General features: G+C 44.9%; 1 protein-coding gene across 1 annotated transcript in view; it reads right to left on the bottom strand.

The window, feature by feature from the left end:
* Positions 1-24,198, bottom strand: part of LOC128373255 (spectrin beta chain, non-erythrocytic 1-like) — a 94,449-nt gene that overhangs the window by 35,578 nt on the left and 34,673 nt on the right. The window contains 5 exon segments of the mRNA XM_053333545.1: positions 484-599; positions 6,466-6,546; positions 7,239-7,330; positions 9,911-10,084; positions 23,478-23,629. Coding sequence (XP_053189520.1) covers positions 484-599; positions 6,466-6,546; positions 7,239-7,330; positions 9,911-10,084; positions 23,478-23,540 — 526 coding nt within the window. The 5' untranslated portion in view covers positions 23,541-23,629.

Raw genomic sequence — 24,198 nt, 5'->3', positions numbered from 1 at the left:
TGAAGAAAGACAGAAGGAAGGAAGGACTGATATTAGGAACAAAGTTTTAGGATTGTTTCTCTTTCAGACAGATAATAATCACGTGTGTGTGTGTGTGTGTTGTGTGTTGTGTGTTTGTGTGTTTGTGTGTGTGTGTGTGTGTGTGTGTGTGTGTTTAGTGTGTGTGTGTGTGTTTGTGTGTGTGTGTGTGTGTGTGTGTGTGTGTGTGTGTGTGTGTTTAGTGTGTGTATGTGTGTGTGTGTGTGTGTGTGTGTGTGTGTGTGTGTGTGTGTGTGTGTGTGTTGTGTGTTGTGTGTGTGTGTGTGTGTGTTTAGTGTGTGTGTGTGTGTGTGTGTGTGTGTTTAGTGTGTGTGTGTGTGTGTGTGTGTTCAGTGTGTGTGTGTGTGTGTTTAGTGTGTGTATGTGTGTGTGTGTGTGTGTGTGTGTAGTGTGTGTGTGTGTGGTGTGTGTGTGTGTGTGTGTGTGTGTGTGTGTGTGTCTCACCTTCGGGGTCGAGCAGCTTGGTGAGGCCGAGGTGCTGCTCCGCCAGGTTGAAGGCATTCTGCAGGTTGTAGTGAGCGTTTGATTTCTTCAGCTTATCGAAGTCGATCAGGTCGGGTCTGAAGAGAGGAGACAAAAAAATATAAAAATTAATAAATATAAAAATAAAAATAAAAAGTAACAAACGGAAACATCTCTAAAAATGTGTTTAATATAAAAATCATATCTGTTTTATTAGGATGCTGTGACCTAAAAACTTTGAATAAGGGACGAATGATTAACCCTCCTGTTGTCCTCAAGTCAAGGAAGGAAGGGAGGAAGAAGGAAGGAAAGGAGGGAGGAAGGGAGAACGAAGAAAGGAAAGATGGAAGGAAGGATGGAAGGAACGAAAGGAGGAAGGAAGGGAGGATGGAAGGAAAGGAGGGATTAAGGAAAGAAGGAATGAAGGAAAGGAGAGAGAAAGGAAGGTAGGGAGGAAGGAAGAAGGTAGGAGCGAGAGAGGAAAGAAGGAAGGGCGAGGGAAGGGAGGAAGGGAGGACAGAAGAAGGAAAGGAGGAAGGAAGGGAGGAAGAAGGAAGGAACGGAGGAAAGAAGGGAGAAAGAAGGAAGGAAAGGAGGAAGGAAGGGAGGGAGAAGGAAGGAAGGATGGAAGGAAGGAAAGGAGGGAGGAAGGAGGGAAGGAATAAAGGTAGGGAGGAAGGAAGAAGGTAGGAGCGAGGGAGGAAAGAAGGAAAAGAGGAAGAGGGAGGAAGGAGGCAGGGAGGGAAGGAAGGAAAGAGAAAGAGGGAGGGAGGAAAGGAGGCAGGAAGAAGGAAAGAAGGAAGGAAGGAACAGTCAAAACAGACGGGGTCAATTTGACCCTGGAGGACGACAGGAAGCTTAATTTGAGACTAACACATATACATATACTCAAGTCAAGTAAACGTTAATTACAGCTTAAAATCCCCTAAAATGAATAAAATGATGAATTTATGATGATTTATGATTCTGCTTCTTCTGCTGCAGGACTTTATTTCTCTGTGTGAAGTGATTCTCTGAATATGAGCTTTATCTCTCCGTATGAAGAAATGTTTTGAGTCTTAACGTCTGCTGACCGATCAGCTGAGAGGCTCGCTGACTGTCTGCTGCAGGAAACACTCTAACCCTAACATCAGGACAGGAGCTGGTTCTGTGGAGGAGGATGAAGGGAGTTTCTTTTCTCTCTATAAAGCTGCTATACTCAAGTTTTACCAGCTTATACTGAATAAAAGACGTCATTCTTATTGATAGGAAGCAGTGAGAAGCTTTTATATATCGGGCTCATTTGTTCCGTTAACGTTCATTATCTTCACGATGAACTTTGAGAAATTCACAAAGTCTTCCCAAAGCTAATTGTTAAGTCTGTAACTGAAGAGAAAATGTATGAAATGTACTCAGGAAAGTAATAAAATGCACTCGGGTAATACACAGTCTGTTAACTAATGAGTGAAACCAACTTCCAGCTCTGCAGGTTGTGCAGTTCGAGGAGTTCTCAATGAAAGTAAAGCTAGTTTTTTTGTTTAGTCTATGATGAAAAAATGAGAAATCTACAGACTGTAATCTACTACTGATATAACTCAATGTTTAATTACAGACTGATAAAGGATGTATTTATACCCAATCACACGTCTTCCTCCTATTGTGATGGATTCATACCTGTGTGATGGATTTAAGCATGGGCCGGTTACCGGTTTCAAGGTTTACCACGGTATGAAAAAGTCACGGTTTCAAAATCACTAAAATGTTCCGTCTTATACAGTCTACGGGTATGAGCGGGTTTATTTTAATGTGACGTCTGGTCACACAAAAAGTGCAGGTTGCTCAGGTCGTGTGCAGCTGCAGCGTGAAGTACAACCCCTCCCATACTCCGGTTGCTGATACAAGCAGGTAGCTCTGCAGGCCGTATGACGGCTGAAGGAGACGAGCCCCCCAAACTTTTCCCCCCGTTTAAAAGCACCAAGTCGGCTGTATTTATGTCGGCTACCATAAAAAGACAGACGGCCGCGGCTCGGAGGAAGAAGGTAACGGACAGTAGCAGCGCGAGGAGGAAATACATCCTATATGATAGTGAGCAAGTCTCCAAAAACTGTTGAGATCCTGTTTTAAGCTCCTGCCTGCCATCCATCTTCTTCTTGCCGCTTATCCGGGGTCGGGTCGCGGGGGCAGCAGCCTAAGCAGGGAAGCCCAGACTTCCCTCTCCCCAGCCACTTCGTCCAGCTCTTCCAGGGGGACCCCGAGGCGTTCCCAGGCCAGCCGAGAGACATAGTCTCTCCAGCGTGTCCTGGGTCTTCCCCGGGGTCTCCTACCGGTGGGACGTGCCCTGAACACCTCACCAGGGAGGCGTCCGGGAGGCATCCTGATTAGATGCCCGAACCACCACATCTGGCTCCTCTCGACGTGGAGGAGCAGCGGGTCTACTCCGAGCTCCCTCCGGATAACTGAGCTTCTCACCCTATCTCTAAGGGAGAGCCCAGCCACCCTGCGGAGGAAGCTCATTTCGGCCGCTTGTACCCGCGATCTTGTTCTTTCGGTCATTACCCAAAGCTCATGACCATAGGTGAGGGTAGGAACGAAGATCGACTGGTAAATCGAGAGCTTCGCCTTTCGGCTCAGCTCTCTCTTCACCACGACGGATCTGTGCAGAGTCCGCATTACTGCAGACGCCGCACCGATCCGCCTGTCGATCTCCCGCTCCATCCTTCCCTCACTCGTGAACAAGACCCCGAGGTACTTGAACTCCTCCACTTGAGGCAGAATCTCATCCCCGACCCGAAGAGTGCACTCCACCCTTTTCCGGTTGAGGACCATGGCCTCGGATTTGGAGGTGCTGATTTTCATCCCGGCCGCTTCACACTCGGCGGGGAACCGATCCAGTGAGAGTTTGAGGTCACGGTCTGATGAAGCCAACAGGACCACATCATCTGCAAAAAGCAGTGACCCAATCCTGAGGTCACCAAACCGGATCCCCTCTACACCCTGGCTGCGCCTAGAAATCCTGTCCATAAAAATTATGAACAGGATCGGTGACAAAGGGCAGCCCTGGCGGAGTCCAACTCTCACTGGAAACAAGTCCGACTTATTGCCGGAAATGCGGACCAAGCTCTGACACCGGTCATACAGGGAACGGACGGCCCTTATCAGGGAGTCCGATACCCCATACTCCCGGAGAACCCCCCACAGGATCCCCCGAGGGACACGGTCGAATGCCTTCTCCAAGTCCACAAAACACATGTGGACTGGTTGGGCAAACTCCCATGCACCCTCAAAGATCCTGCAGAGGGTGTAGAGCTGGTCCACTGTTCCACGGCCCGGACGAAAACCACACTGCTCCTCCTGAATCCGAGATTCGACTATCCGACGGACCCTCCTCTCCAGCACCCCCGAATAGACCTTACCAGGGAGGCTGAGGAGTGTGATTCCCCTGTAATTGGAACACACCCTCCGGTCCCCCTTCTTAAAAAGAGGGACCACCACCCCAGTCTGCCAATCCAGAGGCACTACCCCGATGTCCACGCGATGCTGCAGAGTCGTGTCAACCATGACAGCCCCACAGCATCCAGGGCCTTGAGGAACTCGGGGCGGATCTCATCCACCCCCGGGGCCCTGCCACCGAGGAGCTTTTTAACCACCTCGGCGACCTCCACCCCAGAGATAGGAGAGCCCACACCCAAGCCCCCAGGCCCTGCTTCCTTACCAGAAGGCGTGTTGGTGGGATTGAGGAGGTCTTCGAAGTATTCCTTCCACCGATCCACAACGTCCCGAGTCGAGGTCAGCAGCGCACCGTCCCCACCGTACACAGTGTTTACGGTGCACTGCTTCCCCCTCCTGAGACGCCGGATGGTGGTCCAGAATCTCTTCGAAGCCGTCCGGAAGTCTTTTTCCATGGCCTCACCGAACTCCTCCCATGTCCGGGTTTTTGCCTCAGAGACCGCCTTAGCTGCGCTCCGCTTGGTCTGCCGGTACCCGTCTGCTGCCTCCAGAGTCCTACAAGCCAAAAAGGCCCTATAGGACTCCTTCTTCAGCTTGACGGCATCCCTCACCGCCGGTGTCCACCAGCGGGTTCGGGGATTGCCGCCCCGACAGGCACCGACCACCTTGCGGCCACAGCTCCGGTCAGCCGCCTTGACAATGGAGGCACGGAACATGGCCCACTCGGACTCAATGTCCCCCGCCTCCCCCGGTACATGGTCGAAGCTCTCCCGGAGGTGTGAGTTGAAACTCTCTCTGACAGGAGACTCTGCCAGACGTTCCCAGCAGACCCTCACAATACGTTTGGGCCTGCCAGGTCTGCCCGGCATCCTCCCCCACCATCGGAGCCAACTCACCACCAGGTGGTGATCAGTTGACAGCTCCGCCCCTCTCTTCACCCGAGTGTCCAAGACATGCGGCCGCAAGTCCGACGACACGACTACAAAGTCAATCATCGAACTGCGGCCTAGGGTGTCCTGGTGCCAAGTGCACATATGGACACCCTTATGCTTGAACATGGTGTTCGTTATGGACAATCCGTGACGAGCACAGAAGTCCAATAACAGAACACCACTCGGGTTCAGATCAGGGGGGCCGTTCCTCCCAATCACACCCTTCCAGGTCTCACTGTCGCTACCAACATGGGCGTTGAAGTCCCCCAGCAGAACGAGGGAATCCCCAGGGGGAGTGTTTTCCAGCACCCCCTCCAAGGAGTCCAAAAAGGCTGGATACTCTGAAGTGCTGTTTGGACCATAGGCACAAAACAACAGTCAGGATCCGTCCCCCCACCCGAAGGCGGAGGGAGGCCACCCTCTCGTCTACCGGGGTAAACTCCAACATACAGGCACCAAGCCGGGGGGCAATAAGTATTGCCACCCCTGCCCGGCGCCGGACACCAGTGGCAACTCCAGAGTGGACGAGAGTCCAACCCCTCTCAAGGAGACTGGTTCCAGAGCCCTTGCTGTGCGTCGAGGTGAGGCCGACTATATCTAGCCGGAACTTCTCAACCTCACGCACCAGCTCAGGCTCCTTCCCCACCAGAGAGGTGACGTTCCACGTCCCTAGAGCTAGCTTCTGCAGCTGAGGATCGGACCGCCAAGGTCCCCGCCTTCGGCCGCTGCCCAGCTCACATTGCACCCGACCCCTTTGGCCCCTCTCACTGGTGGTGGGTCTGTGGGAGCGGGGTCCCATGTCCCTTTTTCGGGCTATGCCCGGCCGGGCCCCATGGGGGAAGGCCCGGCCACCAAGCGCTCGCCTCCGAGCCCCACCCCCAGGCCTGGCTCCAGGGGGGGGCCCCGGTGACCCGCGTCCGGGCAAGGGACACGAAAATCCAAATATCTTGCTCGTCATCGGGGTTTTCTGAGCTACCTTTTGTCTGGCCCCTCCCCCCGGACCTGTTTGCCATGGGAGACCCTACCAGGGGCATAAAGCCCCCGACAACTGAGCTCCTGGGGTCATTGGGACACGCAAACCCCTCCACCACGGTAAGGTAGTAGCTCAGGGAGGGGCCTTATTTGCATTTTGTGTTTTTTTATTCACTAAAAATAATTAATTTGTCGTGACTTGAGCTGCAGGTTTAGCCTCAGTTAAAGGACTGCACTTATTTTTACTTACTTTATTATTATTATTATTATTATTTTTAGAAAGAATTCAGTTATTTTTTATTATTATTTATTTAAAAAAAAGACTGTTTAATGGAAAGGTTTTTTTTTGTTTTTTTTTAAATGCAGACATTTCAAAATATCACATTTTATATCCGTAATCATAATACCGTGAAACCGTGAAACCGTGATAGTTTTACCTAAAGTTATCATACTGTCAGAATCTCATACCGGCCCATGCCTAGCTGGATTCATACCAGTGTGATGACCTCATACCTGTGTGATGACCTCATACCTGTGTGATGACCTCATACCAGTGTGATGAGGTCATACCAGTGTGATGACCTCATACCTGTGATTAAGGAGCTGTGTGCTGACGTACAGTTGGAGTTCCTACCTGTGTTTGTGGATGAGAGCGTTGAAAGCCATCCCGTCTCTCCAGCTGGTGGTGAAGTTGTGGATGTTCACGTTTGGATATCTGAAGAAAAGAAAAGAAAAAGAAAAGAAAAAGAAAAGAAAAGAAAAAGAAACATGCTTTAAATTCAAAACACCAAAAAAAGAACATTTAAAAGTTCATTTAACCTTCCTGTCGTCCTCCCGGGTCAAATTGACCCCATCTGTTTTGACTGTTCCTTCTATCCATCCTTCTTCCCTCCCTCCATCCCCCTTCCTTCATTCCTTCCTTCCTTCCTTCTGTCCACCCTTCCTCCCTCCCTTCCCTCTTTCTTCTGTCCTTCTTTCCTTCGTTCTCTCTTTCCTTCCTTCCTCTTTTCCTTTCTCCCTCCCTCCTTCTTTCCTTCCCCCTTCCCTCTTTCTTCTGTCATTCTTTCCTTCCTTCCTTCCTCCCTCCCACCTACCTTCCTTCCTTCCTTCCTCCGTCCTTCCTTCCTTTCCACTCTTCCTTCTTCCTTCCTACCTTCCTTCCTTCACTCCTTCCACTCTTCCTTCCTCCCTACTATCCTTCCTTCCCTTCCTTCCTTCCTCCCTTCCTTCCTCCCTTCCTTCCTTGACTCAAGGACAGGAGGGTTACTGATGTCAGTGTCATGAAACTAACGGGACCATCAGTGAGCTTCTAACTGGGTCAGCTGTAGCAGATGTTGCTCTTCATGCTCTTAGTGGAGCAGGAGGTGACGGGGCTGATGGGAAATGTAGTCTGAAAATGACTCTCACCCTGCAGTCTTCATCTGACACCACAGCAGCAGAGCATCTTTAGCCGACTTCTTCTCCTTGTTGTCCTCCGTCTCCACGCTGATGTCCTGGATCTGAGACACACACACACACACACACACACACACACACACACACACACACACACACACACACACACACACACACATTAGACACAGTAATACTGCACTAGAGCATCAAGGTTTTTCATCTGAACTCCTTCATATCTTCTTTTAAAACTCATTCACGCTGCACTTTGAAGTTTTTCTACTGACATCATGAAGTTATAGAAACTATTTAATCACTTGAACTCAACATGAACTTCAGATTTATTAAACATTAACAGAGAAATCATAACTGCAGCTGCTGCTTCCTGTTGAAATGATCATTCATTATCTAAATTATTGAACTGAATTATTCTCTGATGTAAAAATGTATTGAGTTTGATGTGAAAACTAAGAAAGAAGTAAAGAATAAAACACTTAATATATTTATTTGACAAGAAGAAGAAAGGAAATCAAGACACATTGCAGCTCTACATATGGGCCTTTTTTATGGCAAAACATGATAAATGATAAATATGATTTGTCCTTAACATAATTTTATAAAACAGAAATAAAAATAGGTGAAAAGAAAATGTTAAATTCAGTAAAATTTCCCCAGTTGTCGTTTTTCCCACAGGCCTTAAACGCAGCATGAGGCTCTTTAATGCAGATCAAAGTGAACATGAACATTTTAATCCATAATGAGACACGAAATATGATCAAACACACGCCTGTTCATGTGTTCAGACTCGTGCATACAGAAACATACATATGCATGCATACATATATAAATACACACACACACACACACACACACACACACACACATATATATACACATGTGTAATCCATCCAGTGTCATCCTCCCGGGTCAAATTGACCCCTTCTGTTTTGACTGTTCCTTCTTTCCTTCCTTCCTTCCTTCTTTCCTCCCTTCCTCTTTTCCTTTCTCCCTCCTACCTTCCTTCCTTCCTTATTTCCTCCTCCTTTCCTCCCTTCCTTCCTCCCTCCTTTCCTTTCTCCTTCCCTCCTTCCTTCTTTTCTCCCTTCCTCCCTTCTACCTTCCTTCCTTATTTCCTCTGTCCTTCCTTCCTTGCATCTGTCCTTCCTCCCTCCCACCTTCTCTCCTCCCTTCTTTCTTTCCTTCCTCCGTCCTTCCTTCCTTCCTTTCCTTCCTTACATCTGTTCTTCCTCCCTCCCTCCTTCTCTCATCCCTTCCTTCTTTCCTTCCTCCCTCCCTTCCTTCCTTCTTCCTCCCTCCTTTCCTTCCTTCCTCCCTTCCTTCCTCCCTCCCTCCCTTCCTTCCTTCCTCCCCCCTTCCTTCCTTCTTTCTCCTTTCCTTTCTTCTTCCTCCCTTCCTTCCTTGACTCGAGGACAACAGGAGGGTTAATTTACAAAAATATCCTTCCTCCATTTTTTTAACCTTGTCATATATTTATATTATCCTTTAATAAAATGAGTCATATGTTAAAAATGTGCTTTCTTTTAAAAAATGTAATTTCTCCAAAAATCATTCTTACTTAGCAAAAAATGTCGTCACTTCCTGTCTTCCTAAAAGAGCTGAAATTTATAAAAAAATGTCCATAATTTTAGTAAAATTAATTTTCCATAAATAACTTAAAATTATAATAAATCCTCAAACAGAAACATCAGAAGCGTTTTACCTTCATCGACCGACGTTCATCAGAAACAGAAACAACTAAACATCATCAAACACTCAGCTGCTCGTCATTATTCCTCCGGCAGGATTTAATACGACTAAAAAAGACGTTTTAATCCTCGTGGTTTATAATCCATAAATCCTTTTTCACCTATTTCCACAACTGTTCGCTTGTCATTAACGATGACATCATCACCGAGCCGGTCGACATACACAGCGACTGATTTATAGTCATTTAGTCTCGGCTGCTAGCTCGGTGGCTAACTCAGCTAACTGGCTAACTGTAGACTGTAGTAATAGTAGTGCTAACTCAGCTAACTGGCTAACTGTAGACTGTAGTAGTAGTAGTGCTAACTCAGCTAACTGGCTAACTGTAGACTGTAGTAGTAGTAGTGCTAACTCAGCTAACTGGCTAACTGTAGACTGTAGTAGTAGTAGTGCTAACTCAGCTAACTGGCTAACTGTAGACTGTAGTAGTAGTGTGTGCTGAATGTATTTCTACCTCTACAGCAGCAGGGGCGGGTTTATGCTAATCCTAGCTCCACAATTCAAATCTAAATGGTTGAAATGCTTTTTACACCTTTTTTAGAAATACATTTATGACCTATTTAATGTGTTTAGAAGAAAATGTCTGAATTCACTTTACACGGTCTTTAAGAAGGGATGCAAAATAGCACTTTAACTCTTTAGCATTTAATTACACTAATCCTAATATATGCTTTAATTTAAGGATGCAAAATACTGCAGTGGGTTTTATTCCCTGTACAACATGAATTATATTTATAAACAGCATTTTTTTTACTTCATGGGATTCAAAATTGCGCAACACTTATATTTATGTCACTTGAATACAAAAGATGAAGTCTCAAAAGCTCCACATGACAAGTATAGACCTTCTGATTGCAGCTGATGTTAGCAACTTCATTTATTTATTTTTTTTGGGGATGCAAAATGGCGCAGGCGACACGTACCTGGAAGCGGAGGATGATGGTCCAGATGAGTCCGAGCGTGAGGCGGTGGTTCCCGTCTACGATGTCGTGGGAGCCCATGTTCTCCAGGTGAACCCTCTGCTCCTTCAGGAACTGCAGAGCCTTGTCCACGTTCTCCAGACAGTGGATACGCATCCGACCCTTCGTGGGTTTCGGCTTTAAGAAGAAAAAGAAAAAAGAAAAGAAAAGAAAAAAGAAAAAGATAAGTGTCAAATAATGTTGATTCCTGCCGTCCTCCCGGGTTCCTTCTTTCCTTCCTTCCTTCTTTCCTTCCTTCCTCCTCTCCTTGCTTCCTCGTTCCTTAAATTTTCCTTGGTTCTTCCTCCTGTCCTTCCCTCTTTCTTTGCTCCCTCCTCCTTCCATACTTCTTTCCTCACTTCCTTCCTTCCTTTCTTCCTTCCCCTCCCTCCTTACTCTTTTTCCTTCCGTCCTTCCTTCCTTCCTTATTTCCCCTCCCTCCCTACTGACTCCTTTCCTTCCTTCCTTCCTTCCTCCTCTCTCTCCTTAATTCCTTCCCCTTTTCATCATTACTCCTTTCCTTCCTCCCTTCCTTCCTCCTTTCCTCCCTCCCTACTTACTCCTTTCCTTCAAATCCTTCCTTCCTTCCTTCTTTCCCCTCCCTCCCTCCTTACTCCTCTCCTTCCTTCCTTCCTTCTCTCCTTAATTCCTTCTTCTTTTCATCATTATTCCTTTCCTTCCTTCCTTCCTTTCTTCTTCCTTTCCTCCCTCCCTACTTACTACTTTCATTCGTTTCTTCCTTCTTCCTTTCCTCCCCTTCCTTACTTCCTTCCTTCTCTTTTAATCATTACTCCTTTCCTTCCTCCCTTCCTTCCTTCCTTCCTTCCTTCCTTCTTTCCTCCTCTTTCCTTAATTTTTCCTTCGTTCTTCCCCTCCTTCCCTCTTTCTTTGCTCCCTCCTCCTTCCACACTTCCTTCCTTCCTTCCTTCCTTTCCCTCCCTCCCTACTTACTCCTTTCCTTCCGTCCTTCCTTCTTCCTGTCCTCCCCCTCCTTCCTTCCTTTTCTCCTTAATTCTTCCTCTTTTCATCATTACTCCTTTCCTTCCTTCCTTCCTTCCTTCCTTCCTTCCTTCTTCCTTTCCTCCCTCCCTACTTACTCCTTTCCTTCCTTCCTTCTCTCCTTAATTCCTTCCCCTTTTCATCATTACTCCTTTCCTTCATCTCTCCCTTCCTTCCTTCCTTCCTTCCTTCTTCCTTTCCTCCCTCCCTCCTTACTCCCTTCCTTCCATCTTTCCTTCCATCCTTTTTTTCTGCTCTATTTGTTTTTTATTACATATTAAAAATGAACAAAGCTTTTTAAAAATGTGTCTAAACAAACAGATAGAGAAAGAGAAGTGTTGCTGACAGACAGGAAGTGTTGCTAGCAGACTGACTTCATGATGGAGGGGTCGTCATGGTGATAATCTACTTTTACTGCTTTTAAATCAGACAGATGTTTAACAGCTTTAACAGTTACACAATAAAAACCGAAGCAACAGAAACAGAAACAGGACCGACACACAGAGAGAGAGAGAGAGAGAGAGAGAGAGAGAGAGAGAGAGAGAGAGAGAGAGAGCTGAAAGAGACGGTTAAATACGAAGGGAAAGGTTTCAGTTTGCTGGAAATGCAGAAATTAAAAGACTGATTGAGCTTTTTATTGAATCCACTAATCAAATCTGAATCCATTATCGTCTCTTATTGGATGTTATTAGATTTATACTTTTGACATTTACAAGAACAAAAAAGGCAGAAATCAATCTAGAGCTGCAACAGTTCATCAAATGAAAGTTGAACTGGAGGTAAAGTGATCAGAGATTAATACAAAATGATTAATCACAAATCATTCCTTCCTCTTTTCCTTCCTTCTTCCTTTCCTCCCTCCCTACTTACTCCTTTCCTCCCTTCCTACTTACTCCTTTCCTTCCTTCCTTCCTTCCTTCCCCCTCCTTCCTTCCTTCCTTCTCTCCTTAATTCCTTCCTCTTTTCATCATTACTCCTTTCCTTCCTCCTTTCCTTTCCTTCATTATTTCTTTCTTTCCTCCCTTTCCTCCCTCCCTCCTTCCTTCCTTCCTTCTTTATCTAAACTGGGAGAACTGGGGATAAAGTGATTAAAAAAATAATTAATCACAGAAAAAGAAGTGAGAAGAGATAAAAAGGTTTGATCAGAGATTCGTTAGCATCTGAGATTAAACGAGTCATATTATCCTTAAAGAGACAGGAGCTACAAACGGCCTGTTAATAGACTTTTTTCTGAATTACAGCTAAAACATATTAATATTATCTTTCGGACTAAGTGTCGGAGAGTTTTACGGACGAAATCTGGACGAAACGAAAATTTACGATGACTCAAACACCCACTCTGCCAAACCCAGACATTTTAACGGAAGCTGTAGTTTTCTTTGTATGCTAACGTAATAATTTTTGATTAACCGTTAAAATCACAAAATGTTTCAACTTCTGAGGTCAGCTGCAGCATTTTGACAAAGAAACAAGCTTCAAAAAGGAGGAAGAAGTAACAAAAGGACAGAGGAAGGAAGAAAGAAGGAAAGGAGGGAAGGAGGGAAGGACAGAAGGAAGGGAGGAAGGAAAGGAGGGAGGAAGAAGGAAGGAAGGAAGGGAGGAAGAAAGAAGCGAAGGAAGGACAACAACAATGCTAACAATATTAAATAGGTAAATATAATAAAATAAAATGAGGAATAAATAAAAGTAAAACAAAGAAGTTAAAAAATTAAAACAAGGCCAGCTGCAGAAAGCAAAAATGAATCCTATTATTATAAGTTTAATTATAATTTCAACATGTTTTATCTGTTATTATATGTTCTTCATGAATTCCTGATGAGAGGATCTGAAAAATTACGGAAGAATCCTTTAAAATCTAAAAATGATGAAATGAAGCAAAAATAAACAACTGTAGTAAAATAAATGTGTGAGCTGTCAGAGTAGTGATGTTACTGTCCAACCACACACACACACACACACACACACACACACACACAACAACAACCAGGCGTCCGTCCAACAGCAACACTCCCCTCTTTGCTTTTTCTCACACACACACATAAACAACCAGAGAGTCAGGATCTGCATTTGATCCACAGATAGATTTTTCTTTTTTTTTGCCTGTTGTCTTCTTCTGCTGGCTGAGATCCAATAAACCACACAGAGAGATTCAGTATATATATAAAAAAAGAGAAGAAGAAGAAGAAGAAAAAAAAAGAAAAAGGGTAAACAGAGATGATGTGAGCAGCAGCTGCAGTTAGCTGCTCATCAGGATGGAGGGACTTTCCAACATCGGGACGGTTTCTCTGGTTTGAACCTCAACTCTGCTGCTTTGTCATGGAGTTAGGAGGGGAGGAAGGGGGGAGGGGAGAGGGGGGGGGGGGCAAGGGGGGGGGGGGTTCCTGTTTTATTGTTTTTAACCCTTTAACTCTTTAAAAGGAGCATGATTGGTTAAGGTGGTTGTTTAGTTGGAAATGTGCCTTTAATTGGTAGAATTTAAGTTAGCTCTCGAATCAGGGAAGGAAGGGAGGAAAGGAGGAAGGGAGGAGGGAAGGAAGGAAGGAAGGAAGGAAGGGGGGAGGGAGAAAGGAAGGGAGGACGAAGGAAGGAAAGGAGGGAGGAAGGAAGGAACTGAGTTCTTCCCCTCCTCCCCTCTTTCTTTGCTCCCTCCTCCTTCCATACTTCTTTCCTCACTTCTTTCCATCCTTCCTTTCTTCCTTCCTTCGTCCTTTCCATCCTTCCTTCCTCCCTCCCTCCTTACCCCTTTCCTTCCTCTCTCCTTTCCTTCCTCCCTCCATTCCTTCCTTCCTTCTTCCTCACTCCCTTCCTGCTTCCCTCCATCCCTGTCTTCCATCCTTTATTCATCCCTCCTTATTCCTTTCCTTCCTCCCTTCCTTCCTTCCTTCCTTCCCTTCCTTCTTCTGTCCTTCCTTCCTTTCTCCATCGGTTCTTCCTTCCTTTCTTCCTTCTGTCCTCCCTTCCTTCCCTTCCTTCCTTCCTTCCTTCCTTCCTTCCTTCCTTCCTTCCTTTCCTTCCTTCCTTCCTTCCTTCCTTCCTTCCTTCCTTCCTTCACAACAGGAGGGTTAATAAGGGCAACTCATCCTGGTGGAGATACAACTCATAAAATCTAAAATATATTAAAAACATGAGATGAAATATTTTACTTTAGGAGAAGATGACATCACTAGTACTCCTGCCTGTTTAAGGGTTAAAGGAAGAGTGTGTAGGTTTATAGCAGCATCTGTTAGTGAGGCTACCAGGAGATACTTCCATCCTTCCTTGCTTCATTCCTCCCTCCCTCCTTACTCATTTCCTTCATCACTCCCTCCTTACTCCTTTCCTTCATCACTCCCTCCTTACTCCTTTCCTTCATCACTCCCTCCTTACTCCTTTCCTTCCTTCCTTCCCTCCCTCCTTACTCATTTCCTTCATCACTCCCTCCTTACTCCATTCCTTCCTTCCTTCAATCCATCCTCCTTTCCTTCTCTTAATTCCTCCCTCCTTTTCATCCTTACTCCTTTTCATCCTTCCTTCCTTCCTTCCTCATTTACTTCCTCCCTCCCTTCGTTCTCTCCTTAATTCCTTCCTCTTTTCGTCCTTCCTTCGTCCTTTCCTTCCTTCCTCCTTTCCTTCCTCACTCCCTCCTTACTCCTTTTATTCCTTCCTTAATTCCTTCCTCTTTTCGTCCTTCCTTCGTCCTTTCCTTCCCTTCCTCCTCTCTCCCTCCCTCCTTATTCCTTTCCTTCCTCCCTTCCTCCCTTCCTTGACCTGAGGACAACAGGAGGGTTAATAAGAGCAACTCATCCATATTAAAAACATGAGTGGAAATATTTTACTTTAGGAGAAGATGACATCACTAGTACTCCTGCCTGTTTAAGGGTTAAAGGAAGAGTGTGTAGGTTTATAGTAGCATCTGGTAGTGAGGCTGCAGATTGAAACCAACTGAATACACCTCCCCTACCCCCCCCCCCCCCCCCCTTCCCCTCCTCCTCCTCTCTCTCCCTCTTTCCAAGCACATGGTGAGAATCTACCATATGGACGATCAGTAGGAGGCCCTCACTGATGGGAGGGAGGGAAACACAGTTAGATATTTATATTATGGTTTTATTGTTAGTTAGTTGGTTGGTTGGTTTTTTTTTGGGCTCCACAGAAATAAACACAAGACTCAACCCGTCCTGTTCATGTTGATAGTTCTGGTCACCGTCGGAAATCTACTACATCCAGAACACAATATGACTATTACAAGGTTTCCAACCCGACAGAGGCCTCACGGTCCGAGCATGTAGGAGAAACTACAGAGGTGGAGGACAGAAGGAAGAAAGGAAGGAAGGACACAAGGAAGAAAGGGAGGAAGGACACAAGGAAGAGAGGAAGGACACAAGGAAGAAAGGAAGGACAGAAGGACGAAATGACAGAAGGCAGAAAGGAAGGAAGGACACAAGGAAGAAAGGAAGGAAGGAAGGAAGGAAGGACAGAAGGAAGAAAGGAGGGAAGGACAGAAGGAAGGGAGGACAGAAGGAATAAAGGAATGAAGGTATAGAAGGAAGGAAGGAAGGACAGAAAGAAGAAAGGAAGGAAGGACAGAAGGAAGGAAGGACAGAGGGAAGAAAGTAAGGAAGGACATAAGGAAGAAAGGAAGGGCATAAGGAAGGAAGAAAGGGAGGAAGGACAGATGGAAGGACAGAAGGAAGAAGGGAAAGAAGGACAGAAGGAAAGATGGAAGGACAGAAGGAAAGATGGAAGGATGGACAGCGGGAAGAAAGGACGGAAGGAAGGAAGAAAAGATGGACTGAAGGGCGGAAGGAAGAAAAGAGGTAAGGAGGGAAGGAAGGAAAAGAAGACAAGAAGGAGAGTGGGCCAGATTGGACCCCTCAGCGGACCAGTTCTGGCCCACGAGCCTCATGTTAGACCCCCATGTGTATAATAAATAAACTAATAAAAGAGGAGGAGAGTATAACTGGGTTAGGGTTGACAGCTCGTTGGTTTTCTGTCAATACGAAGAAAAAAAGAAAAAGAAGAAGAAATGACAAAAAGAGAAATGTAAAGTGAGTCCAGATTGAAGCCTCGGGTCAGAGTCAGAGTCAGAGTCAGCTGTCATCATAGAAATGTGTTTTCATTTTTACTCAGAGACGTAAGAGTTTAATAAATAGCAGAGTAGAATCTCTCTCTCTCTCTCTTTCTCTCTCTCTCTCCTCTCTCCTCTCTCTCTCTTTGTCTCTCTCTCTCTCTCTCTCTCTCTGTCTCTCTCTCTCTCTGTCTCTTTCTCTCTCTCTCTCTCTCTCTCTCTCTCTTTCTCTCTCTCTCTCTCTCTCTCTTTCTCTCTCTCTCTCTCTCTGTTTCTCTCTCTGTCTCTCTGCCTCTGTCTCTCGCGGTCTGTCTCTCTCTCTCTCTCTCTCTCTCTCTCTCTCTCTCTCTCTCTCTCTCTTTCTGTCTGTCTCTCTCTCTCTTTCTGTCTGTCTCTCTCTCTCGTCTGTCCTTCCTCCCTCCCTCCCTCCCTCCCTCCCTCCCTCCATTCCTTCCTTCCTTTCCTCCCTCCCTCTCTCTCTCTCTCTCTGTCTCTCTCTCTCTCATCTGTCCTTCCTCCCTTCCTCTTTTCCTCCCTTCATTCCTTACCTTCCTTCCTTCTTTCTCCCGCTCTCCTTTCCTTCCTTCTTCCTGCATTTCTCCCTTCCTCCCTCCCTCCTTTCCTTCCTTCCTTCTTTATTTTTCCCTCCCTCCCTTCCTCCTATCTTCCTTCCTTCTTTTCCTTTCCTCCCTCCCAGTTCTTTAAATATTCTCTCTCTCTCTCTCTCGTCTGTCCTTTTCCTCCCTTCCTTCTTCCTCTCTTCCTGCATGCCTCCCTTCCTCTCTCCTTTCCTCCCTCCCTCTTTGACTTGAGGACAACAGAAGGATTAAAAGTTCTTTAAATGTTAAATCTCTCTCTCTCTCTCTCTCTCTCTCTCTCGTCTGTCCTTCCTCCCTTCCTCTTTTCCTCCCTCCATTCCTTACCTTCCTTCCTTCTTTCTCCCGCTCTCCTTTCCTTCCTTCTTCCTGCATTTCTCCCTTCCTCCCTCCCTCCTTTCCTTCCTTCCTTCTTTCTTTTTCCCTCCCTCCTATCTTCCTTCTTTCTTTCCTTTCCTCCCTCCCCCCTTTCCTCCCTTCCTTTCCTTCCTTCTTCCTCCCTCCTGTCCTTCCTTGACTCGAGGACAACAGAAGGGCTAAAAGAGTTCTTTAAATGTTAAATCTCTCTCTCTCTCTCGTCTGTCCTTCCTCCCTTCCATCTTTTTCCCTCCCTCCTACCTTCTTTCCTTTCCTCACTTCCCCCTTTCCTCCCTTCTTCCTCCCTCCCTCCCTTCCTTGACTCGAGGACAACAGAAGGGTTAAAAGTTCTTTAAATGTTAAATCTCTCTCTCTCTCTCTCTCTCCCTCTCTCTCTCTCTCTCTCCCCCTCCCTCCCTCCCTCCCCCCCCTCTCTCTCTCTCTCTCTCTCAGATTCTTCGGCTGAGGTCTGGAGGCGTTTTTTTGGCTCCATTTAAACCCCCGAAAGTTACTCAATGACTCCTTTCACAACTCTTAACACCCCCACACTGTCTCCCACTGCAAGTCCCTGCAGCCATTCTGCTCACCGCTCACTTCTACATTTTATTTCAAGCCCTTCTTCTTTCTCTCTTTCTCTCTCTCTTTCTCCATTTTGTCTCCATTTTTTTTCCCTTTTTTCTCATCTCCACCCACTCTTCCTTTCCCTCTCTGTTCACTTCCTCCTCCGTCAACATCCAAAATGCCTCACATTCCCCTCTGTGACTGGCACCAAAACAATAAAAACTATAATAAATTAAATAAAAAGAAAAAAAACCCATCTGAATATTAATGAATGAATTCCTGTGTGACAGAGGAGCTGCTGTGTTTTCTCTCTGTGTGTGTTTGACAGCTTGTGAAAAGGCCGGATGACAACTTAGTGGAGGGAGAGAGAGTTCAGCCAGGAGGGGGAAAAAAAAGAGTAGAAGAAGAAGAAGAAGAAGAAGAAGAAGAAGAAGAAGAAGAGGGGTATTTGGCTCGTACCACTGGAAGTCACCAGGCGGGGGGGGGGGGGGGGGGGGGGGTCAAACTGGGACTTAAAAAATGCTTTTCAGTATAAAACAGCGAGCGGTAAATGTGGAGGATACAGTCGGAAACGGAAAAAGCAAGCGAGCCCACAGCCCAATGGTTATGTGTTCCCGTTGCCGTGGCGACGGCAGGCTGTCAGTAACTACTGTACATCCCTCCAGCGGATGCCTGTCAATCACTCCTTCCTTCTGCTTTCATACACTCACAGTGAGGTTTTATGGGGTTTTAATGAGTTGAAGCATTATTATTATTTTTCCTTCCTGAGATCATAAATATGTCCTTTACAAGATAAGAGTCTTAATTATTTCAATTTATTGCCGTAAAAACTGGTTAATGAACGAGGCAACCATTGACATTTCATTTAATCTTCCTGTTGTTTGTCCTCCTGGATCAATTTTGACTATTAATAAAGTATAAATTATAAATAATCACCCAATTCTGTGAGTTTCAGACCAACTTTACACTCATTTTAGTAAATTATTGCTCAGTTTTTAATTAAAATATAGCAGAAATTATGAATTAAGAAAGGAAGGAAGGAAGGAAACAAGGAAGAAAGGAAGGACATAAGGAAGAAAGGAAGGAAGGTAGAAAGGAAGGGAGGAAGGACAGATGGAAGAACCGATGGAAGGACAGAAGGAAGAAAGGAATGAAGGTATAGAAGGAAGGACAGAAGGAAGAAAGGAAGGAAGGAAGGACAGAAGAAAGGAATGAAGGAGAGAAGGAAGAAAGGACAGAAGGAAGAAAAGATGGAAGAAAGGGAGGAAGGACAGAAGGAAGGAAGGAAAGATGGAAAGACAGAAGGAAAGATGGAAGGACAGAAGGAAGGAAGGACCAATGGAAGAAAGGAAGGAAGGAAAGATGGACAGAAGGAAGAAATCAAGGAAGGACAGATGGAAGTACAGAAGGAAGGAAGGAAGGAAGGAAGGACAGAAGGAAGAAAGGAAGGTAGGACAGAAGGAAGGAAGGGAAGAAGGAAAAGAAGACAGGAAGGAGAGCGGGCCGGATTGAACCCCTCGCTGGACCGGTTCTGGCCCACGAGCCTCATGTTTGACCCCCATGTGTATAATAACGGTACACTCATTTTAGGAAATTATAGCTGAGTTTTTAATGTTAAAATAAACAGAAATTATGAATTATGTGAAGTAAATTTAAGATCAGAGGGAAATATGTTACAGTTTAATCAGGAGACAGTTTAGAAACCACTTTAAATATTTAAATGGCATCACTTAATCACACCTGCTGACCCACTGTCTGGTCTGACTGTTTATTATAAAGTATAAAGTATGAATTATCAATCAAATTCAATAAAAGCATTGATGATTATACCTGCGAAGAATGTAATATGGAAACAGCCATGTGATCTTTCAGGTAATTAGATGAAATAAACATTCATAAAACGGGTCAAATTTGGTGCAGGGTTAAAAATAATGCGTTATAATAATATTGATAATGTGTCTTATAAACCATTGTGTCCTATAAAGAAGTAAAATACAGAGAGAGGTTGGATCTGGATATAATTATAGGTTTGTAAAAAGAACTATAACTATATAAAGATAATGCTTTTATGAACTATAACGTCTTTTAAACAACAGATTCAAGCACACAGCTACACACTTTATTAATATATAAAGTTACTGTGTTCTTTTAAAAGGTTTAATTGAATCTCAGCCTAACCTGAACTGTTATAAGTATTAATATATCAAGTTATATATATCCAGTTCAGTTAATTATCCGACCATTAATTAACCCGACTCACTGTTTCAGCTGTAATATGAGTTTTAATTGTGTTTTAAATCAAAGTAAATTGAAATATGTGTTTATAAATGAATAGCTGCTGGTGTTTCTCTGCATCACACCTCCTGAAATAGCCTGAGACTTATATACACTGCTGCATCTTAACTGCTGTAAAAACCAATACATATTAAATCAAAGATCGACTGCAGCAGCTTCAGTTGATCCGTTAAATATATTTTTAATCTATAAACACACTGAACAGATGAGATCCAGACAAGTCAAATTAAATTAACTGCTGACATCTTGCTCCTGTTGTAGATCATGTGACGACAATCTGCTTATAATTAAATCAACGTGTTTAAATAAATATAAATAAAGCAGCAGTTCCTGACATGCAGATCATTATCAGATCCTCCTTCATGAGTTTAACTGTCCTCAAAAATAAATAACAAGATGAGACTCTGGACTTATATTCAGACAAACTGCTTCAGTGAAGAAAAGTAAAATACGTTAGCTTGTAGCAACGGAGGCTAACACAACCAACTAGCTCCGTTAGTTACGTTATCTTGTAGCAACAGAAGCTATACAGCTTATTTGCTAACGAAACCAACTAGCTCCATTAGTTATGTTAGCTTGTAGCAACGGAGGCTAACACAACCAACTAGGTCCATTAGTTACGTTAGCTTGTAGCAACGGAGGCTAATGAAACCAACAAGCTCCGTTAGTTACGTTAGCTTGTAGCAACAGAGGCTAACGTAACCAACTAGCTCCGTTAGTTACGTTATCTTATAGCAACGGAGGCTATACAGCTTATTTGCTAACGAAACCAACTAGCTCCATTAGTTACGTTAACTTGTAGCAACGGAGGCTAACACAACCAACTAGCTCCATTAGTTACGTTAGCTTGTAGCAACGGAGGCTAATGAAACCAACTAGCTCCGTTAGTTACGTTAACTTGTAGCAACGGAGGCTAACGAAACAACTAGCTTTGTTAGTTACGTTAGCTTGTAGCAACGGAGGCTATACAGCTAGTCTGCTAACAAAAACAACTACCTCCGTTAGTTACGTTAGCTTGTAGCAACGGAGGATATACAGCTTGTCTGCTAACGACAAGCCAACCAACTAGCTCCGTTAGTTTTGGTTAACAACGTAATATATTTTAGCTTCTAGATTATTCTTCTTTAGTTAGAATAAAACGTACGATGTAAATACACCCGTCAAATATCCTCCTAACTCCATATTTCTCATATCTGTCTTGAAATATCAGCTCATTAACAATTGTTATGATTTAACCCTCCTGTTGTCCTCGAGTCAAGGAATGAAGGGAGGAAGAAAGAAGGAAAGGAGGGTGGAAGAGAAGGAAGGAAAAGAAGGAATGGAGGAAGAGGGAAGGAAAGGAAGGATGGAAAGAAGGGAGGAAGAAGGAAATGAAGGAAGGGAGGAAGAAGGAAGGAAAAGAAGGAGGAAGGAAGGAAGGAAAGGAGGAAGGAAGGAAGGAAAGGAGGAAGAATGAAGGACAGGAAAGGAGGAAGAAGGAAGGGAAGGAAGGAAGGAAGGAAGAAGGATGGAAAGGAGGGAAGGGAGGGAGAAGGGAAGAAAGGAGGGAGGAAATGAAAAAAGGAAGGAAAGGAGGGAGAAAGGAAGGAAAGGAAAGGAAAGGAAAAAAGGAAGGAGGGAGGGAGGAAGGAAAGAAAAGGAGGGAGGGCGAGAGAAAGGAAAAGAGGAAGGAAGGAAGGCTGACAATCCCCAATCATCTGTATAATAAACATTATTTCACTTCATTCTCTGATCTCCTCCTGATTTAAATAAAGTTAAATAAAGTTAAAGAGAACCTGTCCACCATCATCATCACCATCATCATCATCTTCATCTTCATCACCTGGACCCTGAAATCTGTGTTTTTATTTCACATTTATTTAGTAAAACATGATTTAAATAACATAGTTTCTGGTTTTATGTTTAGTTTTTATATTCTTGCCCTCCAGTTAACTTTCTGTTGGACTCAAAGAGAACGAGAGTGTGTGTGAGTGTGTGTGTGGTTAACCCTTAAACAGGCCTTACTAGTTATGTCATTTGCACCTCAAGTAAGGAAGGAAGGAAGGAAAGAAGGAAGGAAGGAAGGAAAGGAGGAAGGAAGGGAAGCAAGGGAGGAAGAAGGAAGGAAAGGAAGGAAAGAAGGAAGGAAGGAAGGGAGGAAAGGAGGGAAGAAGGAAGGAAAGGAGGAAGGAAGGGAAGCAAGGGAGGAAGAAGGAAGGAAAGGAAGGAGGGAGGAAGCAAGGAAGGTAGGAAGGAAAAGAGGGGAGAAGGAAGGAAAGGAGGGAGGAAGGGAAGGGAGGGAGGAAGTAGGAAGGAAAGGAAGGAGGGAGGAAGAAGGAAGGAAAGGAGGGAGGAAGGAAGGAATGGAGGGAGGGAGAGAGGGAGGGAGGAAGAAAGAAAGGAAGGAAGAAAGGAAGGACAGATGAAGGAAGGAAGAAAGGACAGAAGGAGGGAACATTTACCCTAACAGCTGAACTTAGATCTGAGGAAGGAAGGAAGGACAGATGAAGGAAGGAAGGAAGGAAGGAAGGAAGGACAAAGGAAGGACCCGGGAGGACAACAAGAAGGTTAAAGAGTGTGTATCTCCTGGTGCACGTTGTCTGTTTAAGGGTTAATGATTGATGGAGTCATAAAGGCCGACGTGTTTGATCTACAGATACTGAACAAACAGATAAGGAGGAGTGAGACGGAGACGGAGAGGTGATATCTAACACCTGGGAGGGAACGAGCAGTCAAACATTGAAAAGCTGTTTTATTCCCACAGGTTTGAGAAGAAGTCTGCTGGTGTTACGGCTCGTTTGGTCACTCCCTGATTTAACGGCCTGATACTGGAGACGTTATAAAGGTGTGTTCTAAATCACTCAAAAACTAGTAAACTGAAACTAAAACCATCTTCTCACCTGGTTGAGCTGCAGCTAATGATTCTTTTCATTCATTCAAGTTGATTATAATTTTGTGGAGTTCGTGGCAACGCTTTCAAATGTCCGATTGTTCAAAATTCAGTTTATAAATCACACAGAAAAGCATCAAAGCTTCTCCAGTGGTTTGACCACTGGAGAAGCTACAACCAGATAATATTTGGCAGTTATACTTAAAAAAAGGATTTCAGAATAAAAGCCTGTTAGTTTGCTGTTAATATGAATCAGAAAACAATGTTCTCCTTAATTCCTTCCTTACTTCCTCCTTTCCTTCCTTCCTTCTACCTTCCTCCTTTCCTCCCTCCTTTCCTTTCTTCCTTCCCTCCTTTCCTTCCTTCCTTCTACCTCCCTCCCTCCCTCCTTTCCTTCTACCTCCCTCCCTCCCTCCTTTCCTACTTTCTCTCTCCCTCCCTTCCTTCCTTCCTTTACTTCCTTCCTCCCTTCTTCCTTCCTTCCTTCCTTGACTCGAGGACAACAGGAGGGTTAATTGAGCAGCTTTATGACGTCACTGATTTTTAAACCTCTTTACTCGGCTTGAGAAAAGTTTTACAAACATAAAACCTCCATGGATCAAAACTTCATCACATAAAGAGTCATAATTGAACTTGTCTGCAGTTTGAGGCTTCCTGTTAACAGTTGTATAGACGTTGCTTTCACAATGGTGGGCTTTTTGGGCTGCAGGGGGATTTTTTTTATATAGCTGCAATACCGTGACTGACCACCAGGGGCGCCATCATCCTGCTCTTATTATACATTCACACAAGCAGCAATGTAAACCTCACCAGTCTCTCTCCTGACAGGACCTCCAGCAGCTTGATGAGCATGCGTCCGTCCCTCAGGTCCATGTAGAGGTCCGTGATCCGACAGGAAACTCTGGACAGGTGGGAGTTGACCCATTTGGTGAAAGTTTTCTTCTGCACCGCTTCACGCTCATCTGGTCGAGGAACAGAGAGAGAGAGAGAGAGAGAGAGAGAGAGAGAGAGAGAGAGAGAGAGAGAGAGAGAGAGAGAGAGAGAGAGAGAGAGAGAGAGAGAGGAGAGAGGGATCTTGGTCAGTGAAGGAATTCAAAATATAGAGAACAAACTGTATTACTGTGTTTAAAGCAGGCGTGGAGCTCCGGTCCTCTGAAATGAAGCCAACCAGGAAGTAACTTAGAGCTGCATTCTATCAAAAGGCCACCAGGGGGCGACCGTCTCTATACAAGTCAATGGAGAATTCACCAACTTCTCACTTGATTTCTAACCTCAGTAAACGTTTTCAAAATGTGTTTATGGTCTCAATCGCTAGTTTAAAGCCTTCTTCAATGCAGTATGATGTTCATTTGGGACATTTTGGCCTCCCTGATTTTATATGTGACGATAAAGCAGGGTATGCATTAGGGCGTGGCTACGTCCTGATTGACAGGTTGATTGACCAATGTCCTTGAGATCCAGCCCTTGCAACCATAGCAACCTCCCCGCTCCGCCCATGGCTCCGCCTCATGCCCATATAAGTAGAATCCGT

This window comes from Scomber japonicus, chromosome 14 (genome assembly GCF_027409825.1).
Source record: "Scomber japonicus isolate fScoJap1 chromosome 14, fScoJap1.pri, whole genome shotgun sequence".
NCBI lineage: Eukaryota > Metazoa > Chordata > Actinopteri > Scombriformes > Scombridae > Scomber > Scomber japonicus.
This window is presented reverse-complemented; position numbering and strand designations above follow the sequence as displayed.